The 17,454-nt window shown below is 48.4% G+C and overlaps 1 protein-coding gene and 1 pseudogene across 13 annotated transcripts in view; one reads left to right on the plus strand and one right to left on the minus strand.

The window, feature by feature from the left end:
- Window positions 1–4,129, minus strand: part of Snx31 (sorting nexin 31) — a 69,123-nt gene extending 64,994 nt beyond the window's left edge. For 6 of the 13 annotated variants that reach the window (XR_015442851.1, XM_021262698.2, XM_021262703.2 and 3 more), the window contains exons 1-2: window positions 3,973–4,129; window positions 3,804–3,878 (exon numbers count right to left, since the gene is read on the minus strand). Coding sequence is in view for 8 of the 13 variants with exons in the window: in XM_021262698.2 (XP_021118357.1) it covers window positions 3,804–3,878; window positions 3,973–4,038 (141 nt within the window). In the remaining 5 variants the exon portion in view is untranslated. The remainder of the gene's footprint in view (window positions 1–3,803; window positions 3,879–3,972) is intronic. The other 7 variants (XM_004850168.3, XM_021262697.2, XM_087190680.1 and 4 more) reach the window with 3 other exon arrangements.
- Window positions 4,130–11,861: 7,732 nt separating this feature from the next.
- Window positions 11,862–15,480, plus strand: LOC101720778 (ferritin light chain pseudogene; annotated as a pseudogene).
- Window positions 15,481–17,454: the final 1,974 nt, after the last annotated feature.

Genomic DNA, 17,454 nt, shown 5'->3' on the forward strand with positions numbered 1-17,454 from the left:
GAGTGGGGAAATGGGAGGATCCAGATGGGTCAGCTCTTGACAGGGAGGTGTGTGAAGCAGTGTGAGGGCTTGCACAGTCTTCCCTCCCTGCTACAGTGTCCTCTCTTTCCTGACTTGTCCCCACTGCCATGTCTGACACTGGCAGAGTGCAGAAGGCAGGCACCCTGTTCACAGAGCCTGGATCACTTACACAGGGCACCCTGATCGGTAACTCTGGGCCAGATTTCTTTACATCCATTTAAGAAGGGTGGTGCACACCAGGGCAGAGGCATTGATCAAACTGGTTCTATGTGTCCAAAAGTACAGAAAGAAGCTGGGCCAGCCAGTTCACATGGCAGAGGGACAGCATCTTTCAACAGCAGCAGGGCATGCTGCCACCCTCGAGCGGGCCTCACCAGGCAACAGGGCTGCAGATGACAATGCCAGTGAGCATGGGACCTAGCTGACCTCACAGCCACATACCATCTCTCCCCCGGGTCCAGTCTTGTACGCATTAGCTCTCCACACACCCTGGCTGACAAGGACGAGGGGCAGCTCACCTGGGCAGGAGCTGCTCCTCAACCCTAGAGGTATCTGATAAACAAAATGTAAATCTAGTTCTTACAGCCAAAAGTTACATGTGGTAAAGCCATAGTCTTCACATAATTTAACACAATGCATAGGATACAACAGGAGCTTCGCAAATATTGAAGAAAACATAGTGGAAATAAACTTATGCTCATCACACAAAGGGGGTGCTTTCTGATGTTTCTTTTTTTGTAGTGCTTTGCATTGAGTCAAATTATGAATTTTGGAGACATTTCCCATCCTCCATAGAACAGGAAGAACAAAAACCAGTACAGAAGATTGGGGAATGTCACCCAATCTTTCAATGTCAGACAAGATACAGGATGCCAGCTGAGTGTGCCCAAAATGGTGCACAGGACATTCCTACATCAGAAAGTTGTTTAGTTTTCTGAAATTCAAATTTAACTAGGGGTCCCATATTTCTGTTTGTTAAGTCTGGTGGCCCCACTCAGAGTCTTTCCCTATGAAATGAGAGGGATGCCAACAACGACGACAACGAGGACAATGATGTACGGACCTTACAGGCCTTGCTGAGCAGCCTCCACAAAACCCTGCGCCCGGGACTCCGGTGACAGAAAGTGAGTCAGGGCTGCCCGGGGCAGGGGTGTGTGGAGAGGACCAAGGGCAGAGAGGCCAGGGGGACTTTCCATCGAGGGAATGTCCCTGGATCTTGATTACAGTGGTGGTGAGTGCATAGATTTACTGAAATTCATCATACTGGGCTGGGGATTTAGCTCAGTGGTTCCGCCACCTGCCTCGCAAGCGCTAGGTCCTAAGTTCGATCCCCGGTACCAAAAAAAAGAGAAACAAACAAACAAACAAAATTCATCCTACTGAACACCCCAAATTGGGGGATTTCATTAGTATTCCAAAATATGGGGAAAGCAACTTAGATTTTTCTCAATCATTAGATTCAATTATTTCACTGATAGGATTTTTGTCAATATAGTAAGAAAACACATGATGTAATGGATCAGAGAAGGTTTTGAAGATCAAATCCTGGCTATAACAACAATTTAACATTGGGCAAACTGTGTCTTGGTGTGCCTTGGTTTCTTTCTTTCTTTTTTTTTTTGGTACCGGGGATCAAACTCAGGTCCTTGTGCTGTTTCTTTATTTCTTAATGAGGCTAATTATAATCCTAGCTCCTAGGACTGTTATAAAAATTACATGCAAAGTAATTTATGTAAAGTACTTGGCACTGACCATGTCACACTGAGCTGCTTAATTGTTAACTGTTTTAAATTAAGAATAAATATCAATAGCCACCTAAGATCTAATAGTTTCTTTAAAATGAAGTTGTTCATGTAGAAAGTGGAAAACTAATAGGCACAAAGTGAAGGGAAGTGAGAAAATGCACAAATAAATCTCTACTTCAGGGTTGTGAAAAGTCTGGGATAAATATATTCATTAATATCTACTTTTTACAGCCCCACAGGCAGTAAGCTGTGGGAGTCTGGTATTTTAGGGCCCACTACAGTGAATAACAGTGTCTTGTTCATGACTCCCAAAAAAGATGATCAAGAGCAAAAGTTTATTCATTGATGTTGCTGGTTCTGGACCTACTACGACTGATTTGTCACTTCCAACTTTTCCTGAAAATAAGTATTTTCTTGAATCTGTTGGTTAAGGAGGGCTAAATTTAGAAATTCTTGAATCCCTGAATTAGCAGAAATTTACTGAGCATGTACAATGTACCAGGCACCCTGGCAGGTTGACACCCATAACCATTTACAATGGGCCCTCAAGTTACAACCAGCCTGACATATGAACAACTTGGGTTACAACCGGAATTTTAGTTTTAACTTACAAAGTCTTGACTTATGACCTGTATGCTGGCCGCTTGTGCTTCCAGGTGGTCTCAGATACAGATCTAACCCTTAAAGAGTTCTGGAAGGAACATCACAACATCCTTTCCTGTGTGGGATTAATTGAGAAATCCTGGGCCAGTGTCTCTTTAAGGAAAGAGATCTGCCTGGAAGAAAGTGTGGCCTAAAATTATACAGGAGAGAGACTCTGAAGGCAATTGACCAACTTGAGTTACTTACAACCAGCCTTCGGGAACAAATTGAGTTCGTAAGTCAAGGGTCCACTGTACTTGCTTGTAATTTCTGGTGAGAAAACTGAAGGTCAGAGGGGAGCCAAGAGGCCAGCATCGGTCAGTCTGCCCCACGCTCTCCCGGTGCCCCTCCTCGTTCCCCTCACAGCACAGAAGGCAGGGTGGGAGAGAACAGTCTGACCTATGTCTCCCAGTGTCCAAAACAGGGGTCCTTTCTCTCCCCATCTGTCTGACTGCAGCCCTCACAACTCCCCAGATGGGTTTTGGTCAAAAGAAGCTTCTCACCTTTCTCAAATCTGAATTCACATGCTTCTTCGTTCAGTCATTTGACAGTCATTCCTGAAGACCTACTGGGTCGCAGGCACTAGCAGTACAACTTAGCTAGTGGTCACATTACAACCGTTTCCTTGCTAACTCAAAAGACATACTTTAATCATACCTTGAAAATGGATTTTTTTCCAAGGCACTACAATGTAAAAGCAAGAAGGATCCCGGTGGTGGCATTTTCAAGAGTTGAAAAGTCAAACTGAGTTGTCTGCTAACGGAAGACGGTCAAATAAAATCCGGCGCATCTACTCAGGAGAACCTCCGAGGCTGCGTGAAAGGACGCACCACCCCACGTCCCAGTGTTGTTCCAGGGTGGGACAGCAGTGGGACATGGCCTCCTAACTTGATCAACTACTTCTGGGGTTCCTCGGAAGTCAGAACTTGACGCCTACGAATGTGGCCTTTCGAAAACAAAAACTGGAGACACGCTTTTTTTTTTAGGCAGTAAATTCAGAACTCTTTAGAGAAAGGAGATTAAATACCCGAGCAGAAATTCCCAAAGCTGCGCCTCAGTCTGGACTCCCTTTACTCATTTTGAAGGGAAACATCGCCCCCGGGGGAGCAGCTGGCACTGAGATGAAGCCCACCACAGACCCAGCACCCCATCCGGTGGGCCGGTGGGGACCATGAGGCTGGAAGAAACACCTGTGCCTTCAGCTCACACCTGTAGGAACCCACGTGCATTCATCTGGGTGTGTGTCAAGCAATTCACAATCAGTCCTTACCCAGCCCAGTTTCAGATTAGGAACCCAGGGCCAGAAAAATCAACGCAATCTTGCAAGAGTCACACAGCCAGAGCCCTAGAGCGGTCCTCGGGCAGACGCGCTGAGCCCCGCCTCCGCCCCCTCACCTGCTCGTTCCAACGATGCAACTGGCTGTAGCGCACCCGGCAGAAGAGGAGCCCGTCCAGGTACACGGAGTACAGCTGCAGACACAAAGACCGGGTGAGCAGTGTGGGTGACAGGGGACCACATCACCTGTCCCCTCCCGGCCCAGCCCGACCCGGGCCCCAGGCGCACCACGTAGCGGCCCCCCAGCGCGTCGGGCCGCCTTTGGGACACCGGGATACAGAAGTGCGTCTTCATGTTGGAGCGGCTGCCGGACCTGCGACGCTCGGCCGGCTGCGGCTCTGAGCGGGACCCGGGTGGCTGCAGCGCTACGACCTCGCGGGGGTGGGGCGGGCTCGTGTCCCCGCTCGCCCCGCCCCCAGGTGGGTGGAGCCCACAGCTTCTGACACGCCCCTGTCACGCCACGCCCCGGCCCCGCCCGCTCCCCCCCCCCCCCCCCGCATCCTCCAATGTCCCTAGCTGCCACCGTGCTGGGTGCACAGCCAAAGGTCCCCCAGGCCCCCGAGCCAGGTGCCAGGCGGGCCGGGACATAATCAGGGTGGAGCGAAACCCTGGACGCCAGAGCTTCCCTAGGCCGAGTTCACCTTGGAGTCTGGAATTTTAGAGGTCCCTTGAGGGGCAGGTTGTGTGTGTGTGTGTGTGTGTGTGTGTGTGTGTGTGGTGTGTGTGTGTGTGTGTGTGTGTGTGTGAGAGAGAGAGAGAGAGAGAGAGAGAGAGAGAGAAGGAGAGAGAGAGAGAGAGAAAGAGAGAGCGTGTCCAGGGTTTTCATCAGATTTTCAGAGCTCCTTGAATCCACAAAAGTTAAGAATCATGACAGCACAATGAAGGAAAAAACACATTAGCCAAAAATTGTTCTCCAAGTTGGCCCCCCAAAAAGTACACATATATGTGTACGTGTGTATATACATATGCATGTAATAAGATATCATCAGTAATGTGATTACTCTAATACAGTCAATAAAAAATAATTTCATAGGCTTAAGTGGTCCATCACAGAATATTTTTGGTTTGGTTTTTTGTTTTGGTTTGGTTTTTTTGGTACCGGGGATCAAACTCGGGACCTTGCGCTTGAGAGGCAGGCGACAGCACCACTGAGCTTAATCCCCAGCCCTAATCACAGAATATTTTTACAGTGATGTCTTTAGCAACCACTTGTTTATCTTTTAATAAGTAAAAAAAGAATTAAATAAAAATTTAAAAAAGAACACAGTCGTGGCCCCAGCCTCGCGCATGACCCGTACCACACCTGGCTTCGAGGGTGCAGGCTCCCTCGGGCACTGGGGTCCACTCAGGCTCCACTCCAGGACGGCAGTCTGGTCCCTGTGGTGGGTGGGGAGGGCGCGTGTGGACACTCAGACCTACCTGGACTCTGGCTGCTGACATTTCCTGCAGAGGGTGCCCTGGTGGCCTTACAAGCTTCGGACCCATCACTCGCTGACACTGGCTCATACTGCACCCTCCACTCACCAGCTCAGTTATTGGTGTCAACCTTGTTAGATGGAACACTAATGGGATGCCACAACATATGTAACCCGCTCCGGGACTTAACCTTTTTTCCCCATTAACATATTAGAAAATTTAAAAAAACATCGAAGTGGGTTGGACCTCTTGATCCCTGAGAAGCTCTGGTTTCAAATAGGGGCCGAGCCCTACTAGTTGGACTCACATAAATACAGTTGATTCCCTGGACTACCTGTCCTGAGTTTTTTCAACCGTTTCTCATTTTCAGTTGCAGTGAAATAAAATCTTTCTAATTCTCCTATTTTGGTTAAGTCAGAAAGAGCCGCCCCTGCCCTGGTCCGGGGGTGGACGGGGGTAGCGGCCCATGCGTGGACCTCTTCTGCGCATGTGCGGGGCGGCTCCATTCTTCCTTCTCTTTTAATCTGCCTTTAAAGTTGCCTGGTAAACTTTACAGCAACATGCTACAAAGGCCATGACAGGCACCGCAAGTGGAGTGCCTTTTCCAGATCACAGGGCATTTTTCATACATCAGAGTTGGTTACTGCCGGATTTAGAACCGACTGAAGTCTTGTGAGACGCCTGTCATCGCTGGGGTGAGGGCTGACTGCTGCAGGAGGGACCCGAAATATGCTTACTGTGGGCCAGGCCTGGCCTACACTGCGCCCTTTAATTTCCACAGAGAACTGGGAGCTGGGAACCACTGACCATTTCAGCTTTACAGAAAAAGGAGCTAAGACTCAGGGTTGGGCGGCGCGGGAGAGAGGTGCCGTGCTGCAGAGGTGACGAGGAGACCACAGAAGTTCACCTCCCAGCTCTGCGGCTTCTAGGTGAAGGGTCTTGGGCAAGGTAGTGGGCTCTCTAAGCCGCAGTTTCTTCTTCTGGGAAACTGTCTTAATAACTTCGAGGGAATTTTCATCCCGGGTGGATGGCGGTAGAGGTTTTTCTCCTGCCTGTGAGTCACTGGTGATAGGGAGGCACCAAGGCCAGAGGCATCCCTGAGTGCCTCCTGGGAAAAGCTGACTGCAGAGGCCCTGGGATCTGGTCCATTCTTCAGGGCAGCAAAGCAGAGCAGCCTGGTCAGGCAGAGATGTGGCCCCGGCCTTCCCAGGAACTTTCTTCCTCCTGGAAGACCGGCCCCACCGCACGGCAACGTCCATCCAGGGCCATTTCCTTCCTTTCACTGTGCCCACCCTCCCTACAAACTAAAATGGCATGGGTCCATCCTCTGCGCGGGTCCCCTGAACTCCTCTGTCCCTGACCTCTGCTCCTACCCCGGAAGTGCTTCACTTGTTCAGCCAAGGGACGTCACTGAACTTCCGCTGTGTTCCCCGCACTAAGCGTACAATACTCCTCACATTTCCAGGCACTATTCTGAACACTTTACAAGAATGAAGTCATTTAATTCCCCCAACCGCCTGAGGGTTGGTACTGATATCATCCTCATTTTACAGATGAGGAAACTGAGGCATAGAGCAACTAAGAAACTTGCTCCAAACTGCAGATTTGCAAGTGGTGGGGTGGGGGTATAAGAAGTCTTCTGATTCTGAAGGCCAGGTGCAGGTGTTTTCAAGGGTGCCTGTATTATCTGTCCCATTACAGGCATGCCTTCACAGTTTTAAATTCTTAGTGGAGGTTTAAATAAATAATTGGGGGGGGGGTACTGGGGATCGAACTTGGGTCCTCGTGCTTGTGCAACAGGTGGCCCAACCACTGAGCTAAATCCCCAGCCCCCAAAATAAATAAATTTTTATGGTGCTCAATTTCTAAATCAATTCTATATTGTTTCCAAGAAGTATTTTCATGTACTCTGTGCCTTGCATGTGATTAGCATTCAGTAAAAGCTGGGCATTCCTGCATTCAAGGAGGGTTCGGTGAGGGCCTCTTCTGGGATGGTACTGGAGTGACACTGGTGGATATGACAGCCTCAGTCCCCCACCTCACAGAACCTACAGACCAATGTACAGATGAGAAAAGAGGCAAATTCAGTATTGTGTTCCATAGCATTACAGAACAAATATAGGATTGTTTCTTAATCTTTTTAAGTGTCGTTTGCACATAGCCTCTTACCTACTTTGTCAGTGTTTTAGTCCTGTGATGTCTGATACCCTGTATTAGTCTACTTTCTGTTCCTGTGACAAAATGTCTGAGCAAATCAACTGAAAAGAGAAAAGATTTATTTTGGCTCATGGTTTCAGAGGTTACAGTCCATGGTAACTTGGCATCTTTGTTTCTGGGCCTACAATGAGGCAAAATATCATAGTGGGAATCATGTGGTGGAGTAAAGCTGACATTCACTTCATGGTGGCCAGGAATGAGGAAGGACAAGAATAAAATATAGCCTTGAAGGTGCTACTTCCTCCAACTAGGCAGTACCTCCTAAGTTGGGAAAGTTTTCACCTCCCTGTAGCCCACTGAATTAGAATCCATTAATGGTTTAATCTATGTATGAGCAAAGAAACTTGAGCAAACTCAGAAGTTTCCTGGTCAGTAGCAGCAGATATTCTGAGCATGCAAAAGGGAATAGGAGCTGTAACATGAGGCATGTGGAACAACACCTTCTCACCCTCTTAATTCTTCCTTCATCTGTAATATCAGGCCCAAGAGTTCTGAAATGTCCTTGGTTTCTGGATGATTCTCTACTCTGGTGACTGACTGTAGTTGACTGAAGAGTGTCCTCCAAATATTCATGTCCAGTCGGAACCTCATGGTGTAACTTCATTTGGAAATAGATTTGTGCAGAGATAATTCAAGTTAGGCTCAAAATGAAATCCTATTGGAAAGACAGACCTACGGATGTGGGACCATGTTCTGAAAATAACGACAGGACCGGCAAACCTCACGTAGCACTCTTGATGGGCCCAGCACAACTCTGGGTGTGAACTTGTGCACCCAAATTTTATCGTTGCAACAACCACATGATCATTACCCCTCTTTTTTGGGAGATGAAGAGAGGCAGAGGGAAATTGACAACTGGCCCAAAGCCATCACACAGCTTGTAGGAGGGAGGCAGGAGGCAGATGTAGGCAGACTGGCTCCAGAGTCCTGGTTCCTAATCATTTTTTCACGCACAAGTAATTTTGCCATCCATCGTACTTACTAAGAAGAGGATGCTAGAATAGCTAAGGTCCCCAGATGAGGGGTATGGTGTCAGCAAGAGGTGGTTGGAGAGAAGGGAAACTGCAGGGAATGAAGCCTTTGCAGAAGTGTCACCCAGAGCGGGACGTAGCTATGCCACTGAGCTCCAGGGCGCATGCTGGAGTTAACATGAAGGTAGAGGATGGGACTCTTCAATGACCTCCACCTGGTGAAGGAAGCTGACTCCTACACCGCTGCTGGATGCCAGCACCATGGAGCAGACATGGACAGAGTGATGTCCAGTGTGCCCGGACAGCACACGAGAGGGACAACGACCCAGCCAGCATGCAGGAAGAGGGGGGCAGAAAGGGCTTTCTGGAAAGGTGATGTTTGACAGGGTTCTTTCTGGATGAGTAGAACTTAACTGGTCGGAGCAGTCCAGGGAGGCTGAACCATGAAAGCATGGATGCTTAAAGCCAGACCAACAATTTCAAGCAGTCTGTTCTTAGGGAAAACAGAGGTGAAGCCTGCCTAGGTGGAGGAAGCCTGGTAGCTTGGGGCCCCACTACCAGGCAAGGCAGCTTGGGGTTTGTCTAGTAAGTGACAGGTTCTGCAGGGCAGGGACAGATGGGGTGCATCCTAGATGGATGTCTCTGTGATGCACAGAAACTGAGTGGGGTCTGTGGCAGAACTAAGGCAGTCAGACCTGCAGGGATATCTGCTACTAAAAGGTGTTGCAGAATACAAGTTCTGTAAGGTGCTCCTCAAAAAGGTACGCCCTAGTGTAGGAGTCCTGAGGGACTTGATCTGTGATCGTCTCCACTGGAATACTCACAGGATGCTTGACATCCCAAGGGCTGAGCAAAGAAATCTGGACCTCCGTGCAGGTCACATTGTGGGGGACCAGTGTCCCAGAAAGCTGTCAGTGGGCAGGAAAAGACACCCAGGTTGGGACAGTGTGGACAGGGGTGGCTAAAACACATTCAGGAGCCAAGCACAAGCTACAGAATAGTTAGAAAGAGGCCGAGACAGCACTATTTAAAGGATTGGCAACTTGTGTGACCCTAAATTGCTTTGTTACCCTTCCCTGACCTCTGGCAAAGCTTGGCTGGTTGCCCTTGATCCACGTTGTCACATGACAAAGCCACAGAGGGGAAGAGAGAAGCAGGCTTGGTAAAAACCTGCCAGGTGTGTCTGAGGTGGCTAGAAGATAGATATCCTCTGAAACAAAGTGAACCGAGATCTGTAACCTCACCGCTTCTACCCTGCTGTGTCTGGACAGGCCTGGGCACCCTGAGGGCACTGACTAGTGGAGCCTAGGAGGAGCTGCCGGGCCTCTTCCTGCCCTCAGCCAAGTTCTGTCCAGGGAGGGAGAGAGACACTGCAGGAACATGCAGATTCTAAGTCCATCTGGTTTCTGGGCCGCCAGGGAAGGTTCACATGAGGTCATCCAGTTCCCTCTTCTTTTGTGCTGACCACATGGCCTTCTGATTAGTAACTCGGGGTTCTGGGGACTCTGGAAGGGGGTGGTGCTCTCGTGAGCCCAGAGAGGAAGATCCTCCCATGTGACGCACCTTCCTCCTGGTCGTTCAATAAAACCCGAGCCCGGCCTGTTCTTTGGTTCCTGTGGCCAGAGTCCTTGCCCCTTTGGAGCCTGTTTCCGTCTCGGTGCCATGGGAGGACTGTGGTGACCACGGGAGACAGCTGCACGACACCGTGTGAGGTCCAGAGCCGACTTTGGAAGCTGTCCTAAGGGCTGCACAGCCTCTTGTGGAAAGATGGGCGGCTTCAGTGTGGGGAGCAAAGAACAAATGCCCCTTCTTTAAGAAATAAGATAAAGTGGAAGCCTGCCATTAAGTCAGTGCGGTCACATGAATCTCAGCGTCCCAAGGACAATGCAGAACCTTAGTCTCAGGCCTCCATGGAAAGGAGTTTTCTGCCTCTCCCAGCAGGTGAGGATGCTGCTCAGGTAGGGTTCATCCAAGAGGAGTCTGAATAAGTACTGCTACTTCATCATGGGAGTGGCAGTGGGAACGATACATACCCTAATCCATCCAGGGCTCTCGGGGACAGGCAGCGTCCACTTTACGTCACCTGTACTCACTCGGTGACCAGAGGTAGGTGCCGCTGCCCCCTTTTCAGACTCAAAGAAACAGGAAGGGCAGAGTTCAAGAGCTTCCCGGGGACACACAGCCTCTGGGGGTGGCCTAGCTGTCCACACTCCTCATGGCTCCTGCCTCCCCTCTCCGCAGGTCAGCCCTCCTTGATCAGGCCAAAAGACTTGCGCAAGGCTGCTTTAGCGATGTGAGGCGCTGATTCGCCATCGAGTCCTGCCTTCCCTTTGGACTCTCGTGGGGGTCTTATTAAGAGATGGTAGAATACCAGAACACAGGCAGGACTGCTTGGGGAATCCCCCAACCCGTATGCCTTTCAGATAGGCAAGAGAATACGGTGTAGCTTTCTCCTAAGGGGCCTGTACCTGAGCCTTTTCTGCTCCCAAATCTCATCAATTTATTAAAATTAGCATCTGCTTCTGTACTGCAATATTAGCACAAGTCAGCCTCTATGGCTCATTACAGTATGAAAGCATTCAAACCCCATGGCAGTGCTGCTCAGCTTTTACTCCACATTGGAATCACCTGTGGAGCTTTAAAAACTACCAATGCCCGAGTCCTACCATACCCTCAGAGATCCTGACTTAATAGATTTGTGATATGCTTGGCCATCAGATTTATTTTTTTTTTTGACACAGGATCTCACTAAGTCACCCAGACTGGGCTTGAAATTGCCATCCTCCTGCCTCAGCCTCACAGTGTGCTGGGATCACAGGTGTGTGCCACCACACTGGGCTGGGACATCGGAATTTTGATACTTATCTGGAGAAAGATCAGAACCCACCATAGTCAGAGCTCCTCCCAGCTCTTAGTACCCTGTAGGCTGAGATTTGGGCTCCAGTTGGCTTGCTCCATGGGAGATGGGGTCTAGTCTTGCAAAAAGGGCTGCAGGAGAACTCCATGCACCAAGCCAGCAGGGACACCGCTGAAATCCATGAGCCACTGCCTGGGACTGTACTGTATTCAGAGCCTTTCTGTCTTTCTGTAGAGTGAAGATTTGTTTCCTGTGCTGGTGGGAACTTAGTGACAGTGTGCGGTCAGAGCGGAGGCTTTGGCCACTAACACACATCACAGCTCACACGCTGGGACACACTCTGTGCTGGGTGCTCTGCAGGATTAGTTTAATCCTCACAACACCCTATTTAATACACACTATTGTGCCCATTTTACTCATGAGGAACTTGACATGCAGAAAGGTTAAGAATCATCCTCAGTGATGCGTCTGGAGGTCCCGAGGATCTGTCTCTTGCTTCAACAGTGTTTGGACGGAACAGAGCCGGGGACTCCCTCTTTTTCATCCTCCATCCACCTTCCAGTTACAGATTTCGGGGCCATCATCTCACCCATCTTCTGCTTCCAGGACCAGGCAACACCGTTCTTTTGTGGGTAGCTCCTTATTGCTGACCAGCCATGACTTCTCAGATCTGTCAGAATTATTCCACCTAGGTGGAGGCTGCCGTCAACCGCCTGGTGAATCTGCACCTGCGGGCCCCCTACACCTACCTCTCTCTGGGCTACTACTTCGACCATGACGATGAGGCTCCATCAGGCATGGGCCATTTCTTCCCCGAGCTGGCAAGGAGAAACGAGAGGGTGCCGAGCATCTCCTGAAAATGCAAAACCAGCGCGGAGTCTGAGTGCTCTTCCAAGACGTGCAGAAACCTTCTGAAGATGAGTGGGGTAAAACCCTGGATGCCATGGAAGCTGCCCTGGCCCTGGAGAAGAACCTGAACCAAGCTCTTTTGGATCTTCATGCCTTGGCCTCTGCCAAGAAAGACCCCATCTCTGTGATTTCTTGGAGAACCACTTTCTAGATGAGGAAATGAAACTCATCAAGAAGATAGGCGACCACCTCACTAATGTCCACGGGCTGGCGGGCCCCAGGCTGGGCTGGGCGAGTACCTCCTCAGAAGGCTCACCCTCAAACACAACTAGGAGGCCCCGGAGCCCAGCCGCCTCTGAGGGGCTCCTGCTCACCTGGCATCAGGGCTTTGGCCTAACCCTCTCCCTCCAGCCACTAGGCAGCTTTTTCACCTCTCTGGAGCCCCCTCCCAAGTCTCGGACCAAAAGAAAATAAAGACTTTTGCAGTTAAAAAAAATAAAAAAGAATCATCCCCAAAGTTGCATAGCTGGTGAGCGCCCCAGCCAGGATTTGAGCATTGACTGGCTGCCTGGCTCTGCTGTCATAAGGGAGATGCTGTGACAGTGGGGCTGGTGGGCATAGCTGGAGGGGACTTCGTGTGAGCACACAGAGGATGCTTCTGGAATTGCCATACTTTCAAGGGGTTCTTTGCAAGGGATCAAGGTCTCGGTTGAGTGTGAACCAGTGCAAGGAATTTGATCATTCTTGGGACCTGCTCTGTCCCCATTGGCTGATAGACTGGGAGGAATTCATGTTCTGATACAGTTATTTCAAAGGAAGCTGTATGGGCAGGAAATGTTGATTTAAGAAGAATTTAGACTCATGAGTGGATTACAGAGCAAGATCAAGAATTAAGGAACACAAGGAGGTCTTGAATGACATCGCTGTCCCTTTCTCTTGGTGTCAAGTGGTCACAGCAGGCAGGGCATTCCTGAAACCATTCTGGCACAGCTCTCAGGGACAGATGCCCAGGCCGGCCAGTCTTGGTTCCAAGACTGTTTTAATGATGTTTCTGTTTGTGCACAACTGATGGCTATCTGTGTGGGCTCGAGGAAACAAGAATGTGCCTTGCTTTTCTGAGCAAAGGTGGCAATTCCATACATATCAAACATCTGTGAACTAAAAAAGTTTTCTGATTGCAAAAGCAATATACATTGATTGAATAAAGTTAAGAAAACATAGATAAGGGCCGGGGATTTAGCTCAGTGGTTCCAGCACCTGCCTCGCAAGCACAAGGTCCTGAGTTTGATCCCTGGTATCAAAAAAAAAAAAAAAAATGGATAAACCAAGAGAAGAAAGTAAAAAGATTGCAAGTCCCAGGAAGAAGCTACTGTTAGTGTTGCTTTATAACTTTGGTTCACATTCAGCAGTACTAGCTTAGTATTCTATTACTCTAGATGGATAAATTCCTTCCCACCCCCAAAATGAGGCCTTTCAACACATATGGTTTAGAGATTTGCCTTCCTTCCTTCCTTTCTCTTAAGAATCTTCTTCTTCCTTCTTTCTCCTCACATCCAGTGTTAATAGGTAAAGCAAAGTAAGCTCTTTGGTCATCAACAACTGTACTGTATCATTTATTTCTCAGTAAAACAAAAGAGCTAACAATAAGCAATAGATAAAAAATTATTCAGCGACTATGAGAAAAAAAGAAAGTATAATTGAGATCACTCCTTTGTCAAAGTAAATTGCACTAGTGGGAATGGTGTTACTTAGATTATATATCAATCATCATTGTTGCTTTTAGTTACCACTTAGATAGCATTTACTATCTTCCAAACACCATTATTATGGTCACTACCTCATTCAAGCCTCATGCTATCCCACAGATCAGGAAATGGTAATATTATAGCAATCATAGTAGTAGTATGCTGGCTTTAGAGGCTAAAAATTGAGGCAGAATTGATGGTGACATTGCCCCCAGGGCCCACTGTTTGAAAGTGGCCAAACACTCTTTTAAGGGGTTTATAGTCAGATGCTGTTCAACTTATGTTGGGTTGAACTTATGTTCAACTTATGTTGGGTTTACATTCTGCTAAGGTCATGCAACTGTCCCTCAAGGTGTTTAAATCCACTTTGCCACATCCATTTCCCCTCGTGACTGGAGAACTTTTCTAGGTATGAATTCATTTTCTTTTCCAACAATAGAGAATCATAACACAGGTGACTTAAATTTTTTAAATATGTTTTTTACTTTTGAAAATAAATCAGTGAAAATCAGGATCCCATGATTGTCAATGAGTAGTAACTCACTGTAGTATATTTAAGTGGTAAAAGACAGAAATGGTTCTTTTCTCAGCAGTTCTACTGGAAATGACCCAGACAACCCCTTTTTGAGGGCACATGGTTTTCACAGAACTTCGCCTTTTCAGAGAAGTCATGTTGTGCTGGCTTTTGATTCTTTTTTGGCCCCTCTTCCTCAGTTATGAGGTTACTGTGTGAATTACAGTGGGCCCCTTAGCTCTGAAGCAGTGGGAGGGGGACCCTTCTTGCCCCTGGGAACCCCGTGATGGAAGGGTTCATACAAAGAAGATTTTGTTTTTTCTACAAAAAAGAGAGTCACAGCTCCATGGCTGAGGGATAAAGGCAGGGCATTTTCAGCCATGCCAGGACACACCATCATAATAACATGCTTGGGGACTTCCTGCCTGCTGAGCTTGTCTTTCCATTCAGCTATCGGACTTTGATTTGGGTTAAATCAACAAGAACTTGAAGAGAGCCGGCTTTCCTGCATCTCTAGACAGGGAGTTGTAGGAGCAAAGGTGAACTGGTGGCTGTGGCAGGGCTGGCCAGGCAAGGTGGCCTGGTATCGAGCCAAGTGGAGAGAAGGGTGTTTAGTGGACACCTACTGTGTGCCTGGCACTAGGCCCAGGCTGTGGGGTTGCAGAGGATGCCACAGAGGCCATTGCTGTGCTCACACAGTGGTAAGGGGAAGCTGGACCTTCAGCAGGAGAGAACATGGGTGGAACTGACCATGATGGCCAAGTGTGGAGTGTCCAGCAGTGTCCAGTGAAGGGGACACTTAACTGAGGCCTGAAGTGAGAAGCAGATGAAGAGGTTGCCTGGAGGGTTAGCAGAGAAGCCGCAGCTGCGAAGCCCCACTTGGAGAAACAGAAATGAGTTGGTGAACTTGAGCAGAAGAGTGGGAAGTAGGTGGGAGATGGGCCCCAGGGACGAGTCACACCCAGGTCTTGTTTGCTTTGTTGCCCTGTCCAAGTCCCACCTCCTGTCACCCTCCACAGGAGACCTGAGGCTGGTAGCACCTGCTCTGGCCAGGGAACTGATGTCCCCCAGCCTTGGTAGCTGGAACTCATCTTCCTGAAGCATTTGACTCTGCTGTCTCACTTTCTCCTGGAAAATCCCTTGAAACGTGCCCCTCGTAAAGAAGAAACCGAGGCTCAGAAAGGTTTGGCTTAAGGCGACATAGCCTGAAAGCACCAGAGCCAAGAGATGTGTGGAAGTTCTCCCTCCAAACCCCCCCTTCCTCCCTCTTTCTCTGGCTCTTCCTTCCCCTCCTCCTGCTCCTCATCCTCCTCCATCTCTGTCCTCCCTTTTCTTCCTCCCCCTCCTCCTCTTTCTCTTCCGCCTTCCTCTTCCCTTTCTCCCCCTCTTCTTCCCCTTTTCCTCTTCCTCCTCTTATTCCCCTCCTCCCCATCTTCCTCTTTCTCTTCCCTCAGCAGTGACTCAAGCCGTGACTTGATTGTGAGAAAATACTGCGGAGCCTCTGAAGCAGGCAGGTCTCCAGCCACACCCCACTGCCAAGGCCTCCTGCGATCTGATCAGGGCAGCCTAGGGCAGATCTCTCGGGGCCCAACTACTTTGGCTTCCTGACCTGCAAAACAAGGAGGCAGCTCTCCTTGTCCCTGTGGGGGCCAGTGCCTAAGCCTGAAGAGTCAGAGTGGCCCTGCAAGCATAGGATGGGGCCCATCGCCCAGGCATGACAAGGGGTGTCTTGAGAGGGGCTGGGAAGTGAGGCCAGAGACTGCCCTTTACCTATGAAATCGTTATAGAACAGTGGACTCTTTAATAAAATGCAGCTGTCATCTTGATAAAAAAATTTTTTTTCCACTTTGCTAAATTTTTTAAAAATAAAATGAGCTAAAGCTTGGAAACAGCCCAAGTGCCCATCAACTGGAAACTGGATAAAGAAGATGTGGGTTTTTTTATAAAATGGAGTACTACTCAGCCATAAAGAATGAGAAACTAGAGACATTTATAGCTAAATGGATGCATATTGAGGCCATACTCTTAAGTGAAATAAATAGGACACACGTGTAAATACCAAATAGTTTCTCTAGTGTGAGAAACTGAAAGTGTAAATAAAGATTAAAATGATTAAAATGAATAATTGATAATTTGAAATAGGAAAAGGTCCAAGGATTTGGGGTGGTGGGAAGGGAAGGGGAAAGGGAAGAAGGGAAAGAAAAAATTATGAGAAAGAAAAAAAATGGAATCAAAGTCTGTGTAAATAGGAAAGGGTGGAGGGGGTGAAGGGTGCACAAGTAATGGGGGGAAAAATAAGAACTAAGATGCATCATGTTCTGGTACAAACACCCAGCGATAAATGTAAATGTATTTTATACCTAAAATGTACCAATAAATATATATATAAAAAAATAAAAAATGAAAAAAAATAAAATGAGGCTGTTGGACTCATTAGTGACATCTAAGAGCCATTATTCCACGCTTTGGCAGAATTTCCCCTTAAAATCCAAGAGATTGCCTGTTGGGTCAACATTACGAGGAGAACTGGTTAACAACCAAACCCCTGGAAGCCACCTTCTTGTCCTGCAAGGTGGGAAGGAGAGAAGGAGTAGGCAGCGTGTACTTGTTCACTCCAGACTCTGTGCTGACCTCATGGTGTCTTCCTCTCATTCAGCTTTCAGTGCAGCCCTGGGAGGTGGGATGTTTTTATTGTCCCAAGCTCAGGGATCAAGAGTGTGAGAAATGACAGAGGAATGAGATCCCCTGAGCAGGCCAGTGGAATGCAAAGGGGTACAGACTTTATTCATCTGGGTGGAGGTGGACTGAGAGCCCTGTCAGTGACGAACAAAGGAAAAGCAGGGGATTTTATAAGGGAGAGGGAGAGGGGTCTGGCACATCTATCACATATAGGGGTCAGTGCAAACATGTGTGTCAGGGTCTATGCAGCGGTCACAGCAGGGAAGATGTTGTGCTGTACTTTTGTAGTCTTATCTCTTCTACAACATCTCATTCTGTGTTTTATGTGCTTGGAGACAGCACAGTCTATATCTGGTCTGGGGGAGTCGGGTGGGTGCCTTACTGAGGGCTGCAGGCTTTTGTATCTCTTAAAACTATAGCTTGGAATTCAACAGCATATTCATTAACCATGTCATGACCAGA

Source organism: Heterocephalus glaber, unplaced genomic scaffold (assembly GCF_053883595.1).
Source record: "Heterocephalus glaber isolate CG9 unplaced genomic scaffold, H.glaber_assembly_v1.0 deba00001555, whole genome shotgun sequence".
NCBI classification, from domain to species: Eukaryota; Metazoa; Chordata; class Mammalia; order Rodentia; family Bathyergidae; genus Heterocephalus; species Heterocephalus glaber.